Source organism: Mustela putorius, unplaced genomic scaffold, assembly GCF_011764305.1.
Source record: "Mustela putorius furo isolate JIRA1106 unplaced genomic scaffold, ASM1176430v1.1 tig00003942_pilon_pilon_pilon, whole genome shotgun sequence".
Lineage (NCBI taxonomy): Eukaryota > Metazoa > Chordata > Mammalia > Carnivora > Mustelidae > Mustela > Mustela putorius.
The window spans coordinates 6,868,381-6,883,347 of NW_025422087.1; the positions used below are offsets into that span (position 1 = coordinate 6,868,381).

The 14,967-nt window shown below is 43.7% G+C and overlaps 1 protein-coding gene across 7 annotated transcripts in view; it reads left to right on the forward strand.

The window, feature by feature from the left end:
* FRY (FRY microtubule binding protein) overlaps positions 1–14,967 on the forward strand; it is a 433,556-nt gene that overhangs the window by 171,560 nt on the left and 247,029 nt on the right. For 2 of the 7 annotated variants that reach the window (XM_045069579.1, XM_045069581.1), the window contains exon 1: positions 8,556–8,673. The exons of the other annotated variants lie outside the window; for them this stretch is intronic. In XM_045069579.1, coding sequence (XP_044925514.1) covers positions 8,604–8,673 — 70 coding nt within the window. In that variant the 5' untranslated portion in view covers positions 8,556–8,603. Of the gene's footprint in view, positions 1–8,555; positions 8,674–14,967 lie in introns of those variants that run through there. 7 annotated transcript variants of the gene reach the window in all.

Below are 14,967 nucleotides of genomic sequence, written 5' to 3' on the forward strand. Positions count from 1 at the left end.
CTCCCCACAACTGCCATTGTGGGCATCGGAATCCTGACCCTCCACCTCTATCTCCCTGGGCCGCTCAAAGTGACCTCACCCACCCTGACCGTCTGCAAAGATCATTATCCTTTCTCTGGCTCCCTAGCTGAGCCGGGCAGTTGGAACTGCTCTCCCCACCGGCCCGTTAAACTGTTCCCTCCCATCATCCTTCAGACAGTTTCTAGCAGCCCCACCCTCCTACACAAAGCTCTGCCTGTCTGGTCAAAATAGGGTGGTGATTTCCCCACCCTTTCTAAAAACATGCCTGGCAAGACTTTGTCTATCCTGCAGAATTTTCTTGGGCCTTCGGAGTGACATTTTCTACCACGTGGAACGGTGCCTGTGGGTGGAGAAGGCGATCATGTGTTCACCGTTGCTGGGCTCCTCTAAAGGCAGGATCAGAGGGTCTTTCCCATCCATCTCTGGGCAGATGGTCACTGTGAAGGTTGAATCAGTGATGCTCAGGGAGGGACCCACTTCTGTTTAAAACATGTGTTTTACCTGAAGGGCTGGTGTTTTTTTGTTTTATTTTTATAAAAGGTTTTATTTATTTATTTGACAGACAGAGATCACAAGCAGGCAGAGAGGCAGGCAGAGAGAGAGGAGGAAGCAGGCTCCCCGCTGAGCAGAGAGCCTGATGCAGGGCTCGATCCCAGAACCCTGAGATCATGACCTGAGCTGAAGGCAGAGGCTTAACCCACTGAGCCACCCAGGCACCCCCTGAAGGGCTTTTCTATGTATCTAATTCCTTAGCTCAGCACTTCATCTTCGGGACCGTGAGCTGGTTTTCAGCTACAGGATATCCCTGGTTTCCAGGACTTGGCCAACGGTAGACTGTCACTTTTCCTCTAAACCAAAGGAAGCACTTTGATACTGCCTCACTGCCTTCACAGAAGACAACTTGATCCGTTTCACTTTGACTTACCTCTTTCTCCTTCCCAGTTATTTTTTGCTCCCGTGTCTGCTGCTCTTCCTCCACAGGCAGCGTGTGCTTTATATGGGGGTACTTTTGATATTAGCTTTATCAGAACAGAATTGAGAAGGTGAATCTATTGCCAAAAGATTGAAGTAACAAATGCCAAAGATTGACATCAAATCATTTATTGTGCTCTGTTCTTTCCCCGTGTGGGGGCCCCTCCCAATAATATGAGAAATCAAAGGTGGGCCTGTCCCAGGAGATGAGCCCGTCTGGTGATAAGAAGCAGCTTTCCTCATTTAGTAGGAAGTAACTTGCCCAAGGTCATCATATTCAGGTTAGAGTAAGGAACAGGATAAAGTTTCCTGACTCCCAGTCCATCAGACTTTGTTGGTAGATAACTGCAAACATGTGATCACACTTAAAAGAAAGAGAAAAGTGTATAATGTTTAAGTAGCAAGGATATAAAAAAACTAATCAAAATTTCCAACTTTTCCCAATTTCATTGACTTTAAAATTCTAGATTTTAATAACTATATACATTAAATGGTACTTGTGAGGAAAAGTTGATCTGCCTCTTAGGACTTAAAATCTAATATTTACTTTTGTGTATGAAATTGGGAACATTAGTGGGAATATTAGTTCTAGCCCTAAAATTGGGTACTTAATTTTTAATCACTTAATAATGGAAATGCCTTGCTATAGCCAAAATACTTAAATGCAACTATGGGAATGCACCTTTTTTGTTTGTTTGTTTAATTATCATTTTTATAAGGAAAAACTATTTTCTTAGTTCTCCTTTCAATGGCATCTAATGTTTGGGAAGAATGGTGATTAATGTAACTGTTTTTTATCCTAAGTATTATCAGTCTGTGCATTTTTGGTAAATAATGATGTGCAAAAGCAAGTGCCATGTTTTTCTTCAGAAAGGACTTAATATTTTATTATCATGTATTAATTGTTGGCTCCTGTTGTAGCTCATGATATTGGACCTGTTTGTATCTCAGTGTAATTAATTTCTCTGGTTGCTGGTGGTATTTGAAAATAGGGTAGTAAGGTTATCAACATTGTTGTATGCTTTCATAATAAAAGGCAGAGGAAGAAATCCATATTTTCTCTTCACATACAGTCTCTAAATAGAGTATTAACTCTTACTGTGCCTTGCAGAAATTGAGGTGAAATCTTTATACTTGTACATACAAAATATGTATGAACTGTATCTCCTGGTTTAGCTTCAGCTTAATATCCAAATATGTAGGCACTACCTTGAGAGGTCAATGAGAAGAGTAAATTAGGGAGATATTGAGTCCATACTAAGCTCACCAGAACCTCTACTTGGCTTTACCCTGGGGACCAAAAGTTGGATGTACTAAAATATTAAATAATACATTTTTGTATGTGCAGAAGTTCAGGCTTTCTTTACTTTGCAAAATGTTGGCCTTACCCTGGCAGCCAGTGGGAGCTAGGGGTGGATTGGGAGGTTTGGGGATGATAGAGGGGGCTGGAGATGGGAGCCCACTATGATAAGCCAAATCTTTCTCTCTCTCTCTCTCTCTCACCCTTTCCCTAACCTGACTTTGGAGTTAAGGGGGCATTTTGTGCTGCATATTCTGGGTTTGTTGCTAGCTCTAGATCTGCTGCTGAATAGTTGTCGTCTGACTATGTGCTCATGTAATCCTCATAACAGACCCATGAGATAAGCACTATTTAACAGATGAAGAAACTGAGGCTGTGGGGTGTTCAGCAACCAAACAACAGAGCTCCTGGGTGGGAGAGCTCTGGCGAGCTACAGCGTGCCCCTTCTTATTAATATCTGGGGAATATTTGCTCTGGAAGTCATCATTCAAGAGCAAATATAGGGAACGTTGGTGGGAAGTGTTGGAAGAGAGGCCCAATGTTCATTTCACCCATTATGAAGATGCTGGGGGTAGAGACCAGAGTTAACACACACCCGAGTCCCAATCCATTCTAATGATGTGTTGGCGCCACTTTTGAGACACATCTTGCAAGTGCCCAGGAGATGTGGCCCTTTGCTTGTGTGTGTCCACATAGGTCCTCTGAAATATAGCCTTGCAGTGTCTCAACCTCAAGTGCTCGATTAATGTTAATTCCCCTACCCTATGTTAAACTTGTAACACACCCTGTTGTCATGGGCTTGTGGAGGGGCTGGCTGTGCAGAGCAGCAAGAGGGGTGACTTCAAACTTGACCCTGCTCCCTGCTGCCATCAGATGCCTTTCACTGCTCAAATCCTTCATGGGCTTCCCATGAGCTAGACTGACATTCGATTCCTTTGTCGGGGATCGCAGTCCCTTATGAAACTCCTTTGCAGAGGAGGCGAGTAGGGGAAAAAAAATGGGTTCTGCTGCTAATTTTTAATGGAAACCATTTTAAGAGACAATTTTCCTTGTTTACGTCTGAATCTGGGCAAAAACAAGCTGTGCTTTAATGAGGTTCTGGGGCATTCAGAACATTTAAATGTATTTCAGTTCCTTTGGAAAAAAAAAGTATTTGTACTGAATAGTAATGGAGTAAGCGTTTTCAAAATTTGCAGGATCTATTTTTGTGAAGATTTGTGTGTGTGGGTTGGATTTTTTTAAGGGAGTGATTATTGAGTTTTCTGTTTACAAAATGAATATGATGTGGCATCACTTCATATTTTTTTCCTCTACTGTGTTTTTAGCACAAGATAGATCAGCCCCAAATTATGTACCTAAAACATATCAAAAAAAGTTTTTGATTGATATTGAAGCTTTCTTTATCTCTAAAGGACCTTATCCTGCATAAGGAGAAACAAAGCCTTCTCTATAATTGTCGCCATTGATCTTAGGTGATGCTTAATTTGACTTGGAACTGTTCTTATTAAACAATAGATAATAGTAGGAATAGGATATATTTAATGCTTTTTGTTTAGAATTGTAAACTGAGCAAAAACTGATAAAGCTATTTTTTTCTTACAATGAGTGATTTTCCTTTGTTTCCTCAGGATGCTAGGAAGACATTTCCCTTCTGCCTAATACATTCTATGCATGAACGTACATGTCACTCTGACAATAATTACACATGTGTGCCCACGTGCCACCATCCACAGGGAAAGGGGGCGGATTCCAACCCTAACCCAATCAACTCAATCAGACTCTTTAAAACCATTAGGAGATGGCTCTGGATGTTGGCAAGCATCCAGATTGTTTGCCTAGCTTTGTTGTCACATTTTTTTGAACACACATTTTCATCTCAAAAAAGAATTTTCAGAAATGCTAGGAAAGAAAAATTAAATATGAATTAAAACACAAACTGATTGCACTTCTGTTGTACATTATCCCCCCCTGCCCCGCAGGCAACCGATAGCGGTAGGCATGCGTGACACGTCTGTTCATTCAGTGACTCTGTGTGTTTTTTGCATCTTAGTGTGTGCTAGGGGCTGTGGCAGATGCACAACTGAGGGACACATGGTTCTTCTGGAGGGAGAGAAGAGAGAGTAGGAATTCAGGCAGGATGGCTACATGCCACAGATTGTAATATACAATCAATCCACGCACCTTTCACCACCTTCATCCCACCCTGCCACTCAGCAGGCTGGGACACAGGTGACCAGTGTCTTCTTGAAATGCTCTGTTTTCTTGGTTTTCCTTCCACACCACCCCAGGCTACCACCAGTCCATTGGCTGTATGGATCACAATGAGGCACCCCTTCCTGTGGGTTGAGTATTGGGCAGATGTGTGGCACACACCAGGGTGGACATAGCCCATTTCCACCCCTTTATAGCTTGGAGAGTGGTGTTCAGACAAACGTGCCACCCTTCCCTGTCCCACCTCTACCCCGGGTCCGGCACCCTTAATCAGACCGCAACCTGTACAACGAGTCAAATTGATGGGAAAAATAACAGTATTCTTCTCTAGGTTCCTTCAGGGTGGGCCAAAGTCCCAAGGAACCATTCCTTCTGCAAGCTAGAGCCCAGTGGGAAGACAGTAATCAATTTTGGAGGGCCAATGGGTCCCGAAGCACTCCTATTATGGAGTGCTAATAATGGTGTTAGCATCTCTTCCTGAACTTTGGATAAGAAGTTTGATAACCATGATTCTTGCCTTGCTTGTGATTTAAGGAAAGAGGAGAGGAAAAGGACTCTGGTTCTAAAATTTGCTAGACTTAAATTTTCCTAGCTCTATGTCCTTGACCTTATTCTATGCCTCTTTCGCCTCCATTTACTCATCTATGACATGGGGCTATTCAGAGTACTTCCTAGATGGGGGGGGGTAGGATTCAATATGGTAAAATAGGTATTTTTAAACACAGTATTAGTGTTGAATAAATGTAGATGGTATTATGTGTCTAATTATGTCTCAGGTCACTTTCTGACTTTTTTTTTCCTACTCTTGGATACCACCTCCTGAGACTTTTCAGCTTTCCTGTATTACTGCTACTTTTCTCTGCGCCTCCTAAATCTTTGCCTAACCCCTTGCTTAAAGGTTCATTATATGGTCTCCTAAGATTATGAAGGAAAGGTTCCTCATTCCTCTTAAATGGCATCTGAAGTCTTATAAGAAGCCAGGGACAAATTCAGATTTTATTTTGTATTTTAGGTTCCTCTGTCCAGGTGCCTGTTCTGACTACATTTTGTTTTATAAACGTCCCTGCCCCCACCAGAGAGGAGACAAAAGGATAAATGTTTTATCCCAGCTTGCAGCAGGTGTCATTCTATTTGATTTGTAGGCCTTTCAACAAAACAAAAGGCCTTTTCTGTTCTTTTACAATATATGCTCTCTTTAAAGGTACTCAAATAAGGGGGAGAAAAAGCACACATGAGCAAGATTTCAGGTTCTAACGGACGGAAACTGGGCTCTTAGTTACTGATTCGCTCTTCACAGAGAAAATGAGATGCCATTAAAAACATTCTTTTCTCAACAACATTTAAAATTTTATGATGATTTCCTTTTGAAATATATGTAAGAGTGGCATTCTCAGCCAGTTAATATGTTTATGGTAGGGCTGAAAACCTTGAAAAGCCAGTTAAAGATCTCTTTTATAAGGTGGACCAAGAGAATCTCTGTATGCTTGAGTAACAGTACATAACAGCGTGCTTGCTTATTACAGCTGTTCCAAATGTCTCCAACTTGCTAGCCGTACATTGTTACCAAATACCAGCAGTACAAACTTGGTTAATTTCCAAAGTTGGATTCTGGACTCCCCAAGGTTTCATCCTAAATATCAATATCCCTGAAACTTAGTTGTTGACTCTATGCAAGACACTATGCAGAACACTTTATTCATAATGTCATTTAATCTCTCCAAAAACTGAATGAGGTTGGTACCACTATTATCCCCATTTCTCAGGCGAGGAAATTGAGGCTTAGTGAGATTAATAGCTTGCCCCAGTTCTGCTAGCTAAGGTCTAGAGCCAGGTAGGCATCTGGGACCTGTCTTGGGAGACTTTCTGCTCATTAACTCGGAAGTACCAGGCAGACTTCCTGTTCATTCATTGCCATGCGGAGGCCTCAGAAAGGTGGGTATGGATATTAGTTTTTGTTTTCAGAGGTGATTGCGTTTTGAGGTAAAACCTTTGGGTCCTGTTTCACTTGGAACCCATTCATTCAAAGTACAGGTGACAAAACAGAATTAGTTTATCAACTCTAGTAAGACTGTAAGTGAAAAAGAAGTCCAGGGGCACCTGGGTGGCTCAGTGGGTTGGGCCGCTGCCTTCGGCTCAGGTCATGATCTCAGGGTCCTGGGATCGAGTCCTGCTTCGGGCTCTCTGCACAGCGGGGAGCCTGCTTCCCTCTCTCTCTCTCTCTGGCTGCCTCTCCGTCTACTTGTGATTTCTCTCTGTCAAATTAATAAATAAAATCTTTAAAAAAAAAAAAAAAAGAAAAAGAAAAAGAAGTCCAGAGGCTCCTAGTTGGCCTCTGCCTTCAGCTGAGGGTCCTGGGATTGAGCCCGGTGTCTGGCTCCCTGTTTGGTGGGGAACCTGCTTCTCCCTCTGCTCCCCGCTTATGCTCTCTTGCCTGGTCTCTCTCAAATAAATAAAGTCTTTAAAGGGGGGAAAAAAAAGAAAAAAGAGAAAGTCCATCTGATAAGTGATTTCACAGAAATTAAGCACTGTGAGTAGAGCTGGAAATCTTAGTGGCTCAGGGCTTGCCTTTTGTGTAAGTGTAAGGAGCTTGAAATGCTTGTAATGATGATGTCTTGGGGGCATTTCAGGACATAGCATGGTTCTCTGTAGTGCTAAAATTTTTAAAACTCTTCATCTTAGAAGTACATTGTACTCTTTCCATTTCTCAGAAGAGCTGTTAGTCTAAAAAGTCCTATTTGTTGATTTGAGGGGAGTTGCCCAACATTTTTTTATGTTCAATAATTATTAATATGGCTTTATTCATTCCTTTGGAAAATATTAATCAGAAATGTACTGGAAAGGGAGAACTATTCCGTGATTTGTGAGATGGTTGGTCAAATCCCACCTACTGAAAGGCAGCCTGTCAAAATCAGAAAGCTCTTATTTAATCCCCTAGTCAAGCTATATGATAACATGAAATACAGCTAACCGAAATCAGGACACCTGATAGTGAGATTTCACCAACTAAAAAGCCATTGTACAGCAAGGAATCTAATGCCTTTGCTTCTTATCCTTTTAACACAAATAAATAAGCTTCCGTGGGCTCGGCGATTCTTAGAAGTGATAGGTTTGAGACACAGATCTGCCCATGGAGCCTGACATTCTGTAAACAAGCCGACCAGGCATGCCCTTCAGACGCACACGTTTCGGGGTGCGGTGCCTCTCCAAACGGCAAGCCTTTCTGGGAGGGCGAGGCACAAAGTGCCGCTTCCACTGTGCCCGTGAAAGAAGGGGAAGAAAAAGCCCAGCGTTCTTCCTGCAACAAGGCTGACAGATGGGGCTTTTCTGAAAAACGTCACTGCAGCCAGATCCAGGGGTGCAGCTAGCTTCGCCCGCTGCAGCGCGATGCGGTTGTGTATTATTTCAGGGACAGACACAAGGGGAAGTAGCAGCCAGTGCTCACGAGGGCTGCTCCCTGGAAGCATTTCTGAAGAGTGAGGAGCCCCAGAAGCTGGGAGATTCCTCCCCCTCCTCCCGCTGAGTCCGGGGCCGAGGGGCGGCTCAGGTTGAGCCCGTGGGCAGGGGCAGGGACAGGGGGCGGCGCTCCCAGCCCATCCCTCAGCCCTGCGGAGAGCTGTGTGGGCTGAGCGGGTTTGCACGGGAGGCCAGCCAAGAAACGCTCCCTCCCCGGGGGGAAAACGGATCGCAGCTCAGGTGGGGACTTCCTCGGAGCGTACCTGGCTGGAGCAGAGCATGCGGGCGGCCGGCAGCGGCCGGCTCTGGTTATGGCAGCCCAGAAATGAAAGCAGCGGCCGCCGCCTTCTGAGGGCTGCAGGCAGATCAGCACCCAGCAAATAAGAAGCAAGTCCTGGACCCCGAGCAGAGGAGGAGGAGGAGGAGGAGGAGGAGGAGCGGCCGAGCATCTCTCTCCCGCTCGCTCCTCGGTGTCCTTTAAATGAGGGCTCCCTGCCCATGCCGGAGGTAGACCTGCAGAGCCTCCCTCTCCGCCGCTGACCCCCGCTTACATCACTAACCTGTGACAGGCACATCTCCACGCCCGGTACCTGCTCCTCCAGCGGCTCCCAGTCCAGTCCCGGGAGCCTCTTTGTATACCGCCGACATGGCCAGCCAGCAGGATTCCGGCTTCTTTGAGATCAGTATCAAATATTTACTGAAATCCTGGAGTAATAGTGAGTAATAGAAATAACCTTTTCTGTTTGTTTGTTTGCTGGCTGTTGCGTAAGGTTCGAGAAATCCAATCTCAACTGGAGGCATAAGCTTGGGAGCACAGGAAGTTTTTTTTTTGGTTGGGTCTGCTGTGAAAATCAAAATGTCAGAGACTGAACTAGCTTTCCTTAAGTGCAAAGGCTGCAGGGGAATCACAGGAGATATTGTTTGGTTAAATCTTCCAGTGAGATGGCCCTTCAGACTCCAGCAGAGCCCAGGATGGGGCATTCTAGGCTGCATTTTCTGCCTTAATGTTTATTTAATCAGGCTTTATCTAAGTATTTGGTGAAGTGTGTTTTAATCGGAGGGGTGTGGAAGGTGTCAGAGTACTTCGTAATTCTCCTATTAGGCTATTGTCTGGAGAAAAAAAAAGTACTTAATAGTCCAAAACCCAAGATTCATCTCTTTTGTATCTAGAGGCATTTACAGGTCTATTTCTCTCTTTCTTGTCCATGTGGATGATGTTCAGAATGCTTTTTAATATTTGGATTTGTAAAAATCCTGATGTGTTGTGGTCCAAACCCACAACATGCTTTACTGAAATACACACAAAGTAAGGTTCTGACCCTGATCGTTTATTAGGATCTAAGAATGTTACGGCTTCTGAAGTTCCATTGCTGACCTACTTACAGATTTTAGCAGTAATATATTTCCAAAAGACTATCTCTAAGGCATCGTGGATCTGGAATCCAATTAAAATGAGGCCTTGAGGTGATCAGTGATGCCTTGTGTCTTCTGAATAGTTTAAAAACAAAGTCTTTTCTATTTCTCCAGTAGCCTTTGTGCTTGCTCTGGATAAAAGACCGGCAGGTATTACAGATCCTTTATTGTTTGGAATTTAAAACAATTTTCCCAAGAAAAATTCCGAGGCCATATTACATGCATGCTAATTAACCTACCTGTGCTCAAAGAGCTGGCAATTAATTAGCTCCTACCCAGATGACCTGTGGCCAAGATGGTCCTTATGTAAACAGAACCTGGGCAGGAGAGCCTCTGCCATAATTGCTTTAAGAAAAGAGCCAAAGTAGATTCAGCCTTAAGGAATTCAGGGATATGAATCTCTAAATGATATCCAAAGAAACCATTTTTTCCCAGGTCATTTTGCACCACTGTGTACACTATAGGGCTTGTCTGAGGCTGTTTTTTGACAAGTGGGAAGCCATTTGGGAGTCCTACTGTCACCCAAATAGAATTCGTTTATTTGTTGTAGTTCTAATTCATTTATCTTGGATCCATTATTTGTGCAATACTTCACACTCCAGGATGAATCTTCCTTTGTCTACCCACCCTTTGATTAATGAAAAGGATTTGACACACAAGATTCTTAATGGAGCGGTTTTCCAATAACTGGAAAGACTTACTGTGAGTTTGACATCAGTATGTGGTTTTGAATCATCATTTTGAGTACACCAAGGCCAGATGATTTTCTCCTATCAATTTTTGTCATTGTCTCATTAGATAGAAAATTATGTGTGACAATACTGAGGCCATTGGGATTTCTTTTAAAATCTTTCTCCCCTTGTCAATTTTCAAATTACTCTAGACAAAGTATATTCTCTCCACCTTTTCTAATGCATCCCTCCCCCACATACACACACAGACACACACACACTCTCTCTCTCTATCTCTTTCTGTCACATCAGGAAATGGTTCAAAATGACTGTTCCTATCTCCTTTGAGAGTATCTGGGACACAATTTTGAATTCTTTTTATTCATTCAGCAAATATTTATTCAACACCTACTACTCCAGCCTGGGGGGCTGCCAAGATGAACGAAACACCATACCTGCCTTCTCTTAATTTCTTCATTACAGAAGCATGAACTTGGTGATTCTCTTTCGCGTTCCTTTGGAAGTCAGAATGCTCTTCAGCCCTTTCTTGAAAGAGGAAGAGGAAATGCACTTTTTTGCTTACTCTTCTTTAGGCTTGTTGCAACACTAACCTGCTTATGACCTCGCTTTGCTCTCAGTTTTACATACTTTCAGTAGCAAAGAGAGAAAGGAGTTTGTCAGTAGAAAACAGTAGCCTGAGGGCTTTGACCTACTCAGTGTAACCGGGCCCCTGAGGCTGCATCACGGGGCTCATCGTGAGCCAACAGCAGGTTCGAGAGGCCAGGATGCCCGCCCACATACCTGAGTGGAGAACCAGGCTCCTAATTACATAGTGATGCTTAGTTATAAAAGTACAACAATTAAAAAACAATAAAATAAAGTGTAACTATGGCTGACTGCTTTGCAAGGTGGTAATAAGAGGAGAGAGGATTCCATGAGCATGTCCGTTAGGCCCACCCCCCCCCTTTTTTTTTTTTTTTTTGTTAAGGGCACACTGGGTTGGTGGGGAGGATGTAATTTCATGTGTATCTGCCTCCTCTGAAGAATTAACAAGTCAATTAAATCAGTCATTGCCTGGTGAGATGTGTTGGCTTCTTATTCACTGTTCATTTTGACACCCTTCTTCACTGGCGTGCCCACTCTGTCAGGCTGCCCTTTCATTTTAATGGAGTTGGGAATTAAAATGGCCTTGATGTCTGGAAATAAAATGTCCTTTGTAGAGACCTCATGGCGGAGGCTTTCCTTATTAGCCTCCTGTATCTTGCCTGCTATTAAGTCCTGTGAAGTATTGACTCCTTCCCCAGTCATATCCAGACTTTTCCACAGCCATTCAGTGATTCTCACAGCTGCTCCCCTTGGTGTTCCCAGCCAACGGCCTCCACGGGCTTTCCTCACTTTAACCTGGAATGCTCCAGTGGTCTCCTGAAGGTCCCCCTGCCACGGAGCGGGCTTCTTGAGAGGCTTCTGCCAGCATTTCAAAGACCCCACCACAGCTCCTTCCCCCCACCCCAGTCTATGACTGCCATTCAGGGCCCTCTTTGAGCTCCTCATCCAGCCTCTCTCCCTGACTGTTCTTCCGCTCCAGCCAAATTTCATCTGCTCACCCCTCGTCTGGCCTCACTCCGTGCCTGCACGCACACGGGCTCCCTAATCTGGTGCGCCCTCAGATGATGAACACACAAGTGAGAACACACAAGTCACCAGATAGGCTTTGTTCAGGTCTCTGTCGCCTGCACCTGCGTGGCCTTCGACAGTTCATTAACTCCTCTCGGTTTCATTTTTCTCATCTGTGAAATGGAAGCAAAGAGCATGGATACTTCACGGGAGTAAATGAGGCATTTTGAGAATTAAAGCACTCAGAACAATATCTAGCACATCGTAAACACTCAATAAATGTTAAAATAACATGAAGGTTTTCCAACACTCCCCTGGCTTCGAAACCCACTTAGAATCAGAGTCAGACTCCTTACATCATTTGTGGATTATTCTTTGAATAGTCAACCCTTGCTACACCCCTAGGTGTAGGGAACCGTGTGAATATGCCAAAAATAGTTGCTTCCTTAGGTTTACTTTCTAGATTTACTTTTCAACATTCCCCCCTTTCTACCTCAGCTACTATAGAATATTCCTACCTCCCCTGTGTAAATACCTCCCAGCAGCAGGGGAGATGGCCTGGCAAAGTCCTCAGTGGCAGGAAATCTTCTTAGCCTTCCAGGTTTGCTACAAAGTTGACAGCAGATAGTTCCAAGCTATTTCAGAGGAAAGGAAAGCATGCTTTTTCTTGAAGTATAGAGCAAAGTGTGTGGGCTCTCTCATCCATCTGAAACCTTCCCCTGGTCTTCCTTGTGTTTCTGTCTACTCCCTGGTGTGCAAACAAACGTAGGACCCAGTGAACAAAGGGGCATTCCAAACTTCTTCAAAGTCTTGATCTTTCTAGGGCAGTTTGCATCTTTCTTAAAATATTTGTCAAATCTTGCCACCCCACCGAGGGGAACTTTTGAAAGCTTGTTAACTCTTTGGGGTAACAAGAACTCCGTTGACAAATAAACTGGTCTGGGGAAACAAGAAAGCCCTTTAACTGTTTTGGAAGGGCTGCTATGCATTCTGAAATGTGTAATATTCTAGAAAAACTTACATCACTTGGGAGAATTGGTTGTGACATTTTTCAGATATAATGTAGTGAGCTAAATGATGGCGATGAAGGACATTATTTCTGTCCAACATAGAAATACTGTTTAGTGCGGGCTCCTGGGTGGCTCAGCCCCTTAAGCACCTGCCTTTGGCTCGGGTCGTGATCTCAGGATCCTGGGTTTGAGCCCCAAGTCCTTGTTGGGCTCACTGCTCAGTGGGAAGTCAGCTTCTCTCTCTCCCTCTGTGATCTTTCTTTTGTTCCCTCTCAAAGAAATAAAATCTTGAAAGAGAGGAAGAAAGAAACAAATGCCGGTTAGTGACTAGTGTCGGGTTAAGTTGGGACAGAGAGATCACATGCACATGGGGATGAGGCACACCACTGACTGCTGCAGAGCAGGACATACTGACTCCTGTTTGTTTTCAGCGTAGCTCAAAGACCCTACAGGAAAGGCTTAAGAGAAACCTCAAGGTGTTAGCTGTAGCCTCTTTGTGGAGCTGAGGTGAAAAAGTAGAAAACTAAAGGTGATCAAGTTGCCTGAATCCAGCAGAGCGGTACAGCTGCAGAGCAAATGAGCTTCCCTCAGGGCCCTGAAACTCTAGGAAGCTCCCAGCACCTTCCAGGCACTCAGGGGGGAGTCACTCCCATGTTCCTGTCACTCAGATGTCTGACCGGCTGTGCAATCCCTCAGGTCCTGGTCGCTTCTGCTCAAGTAGTTTATAGTCCTAATGAGAAACGAAACCCCAAATCAACATCTACTCTGGGTAGAAAGAGCCTGCTTCTGGGTTTGTGATGAAGATAAATAACAAGGGGGAGGGCGTTGGTGTGTTTGTTTGGTGTGTTGTTTTTTTGTCATTGTTAATATGCTTGAACAATTTTAGAATAACAGTGACTGTCACACTGACCGAGGGCCCACTGCCTGTCAGATGTTACACTTAGTAATTTATATGTAGGCAACCACATTATTTGTCCAAACTGGGACACTTTTGAGAGTGAAAGTTAATAATTATACTGGGACTGCCCTGAGCAAAGAGGCCATATGACCATGGTGCTTATTATCTTCCCTCTTTCCAATAACCCTGCAAGGGGACGTTATGATCCACACTTGACAGATGAAAAATAAAATGTGTTGGGAAAATGCTTTGCTGAGAGTCAGGATGCTAGTAAGCACCATAAACCTTTCCCTGAATCCACTTCATAATCACATTTTTAAAAATCACCCATAGGATGACCAAAGGGTCAAGAACATTAGGGATCTTAGTGCATTATAGGTACTTTCATTCTTGTTGGCCAATGCCACTGCCAGTCCTTAGCCCCTGCCTCCCTCTCCCTTGAGGCTTGGGCGTGTGTGAGTGTGCTCTCTCTCTTTCTCTCTCTCTCACTTTCTCTCTCTATTCAGAGGCTTGTAGTCTTTTTTAGTCCTGTAGTCCCTTTTAGTCCAAGGAAAGATCCTGGACTAAAATCATTACTTAGAGGGACCAGGTGGCTCAGTGGGTTAAAGCCTCTGCCTTCGGCTCAGGTCATGATCCCAGGGTCCTGGGATCGAGCCCCGCATCCCTGCTGAGCAGAGAGCCAGCTTTACCCCCTCCCCTCTCTCTGACTGCCTGTCTGCCTACTTGTGAGCTCTGTCTGTCAAATAAATAAAATATTAAAACAAATTAAAAAAATCATTATTCGTTGGAAGCTGATCTGAAACTTCATGGAATATACCTATTTGATGCCTTCTCCGTATCTCAGAGATCAGAAGCTCAACTTTGGGGGAATTAAGCCTTATCATCCTAAACCAGGAACATGAAGAGGAAGCTACTTTATTCATAATCTTCCTCCCTCTGCCCACTTCGCCCTAAGAACCAGCGCTGGAGAGCACCGTCTCCTTAGCACAGGCCTATTTGAGAGACCTAAGTAACATCTTCACTGTTATTATGACAAATAACGTAGTTTGTTCACTATGGTCATTTGATCAAACATACAACACACGCAAACAAGATTATAGTAAAAATGCTACACTTCTTTTGTTAGGAGTGTTTCATGTAGATTTTTTTTCCTGCTTTTTAACAGTATATATAAATACATAATTTAAATGACTCTAGTAAATAAAAAGGTACTAATAAGCTTTAATTCTTTCTGAAGAGTCATTTGCATACTATGCTGAAGTTTCGCTGATGGGTTGTATTTCTGTTTAGGAAATGGTAGCAAACTCCTACTCATCTTTAGCAGTGAGAACAGGGAGACTATCTCCAGGACTAATGGAAATCTATAACTCAGAGATCTCATTTTCCCTGATAGCACCAGTTTTG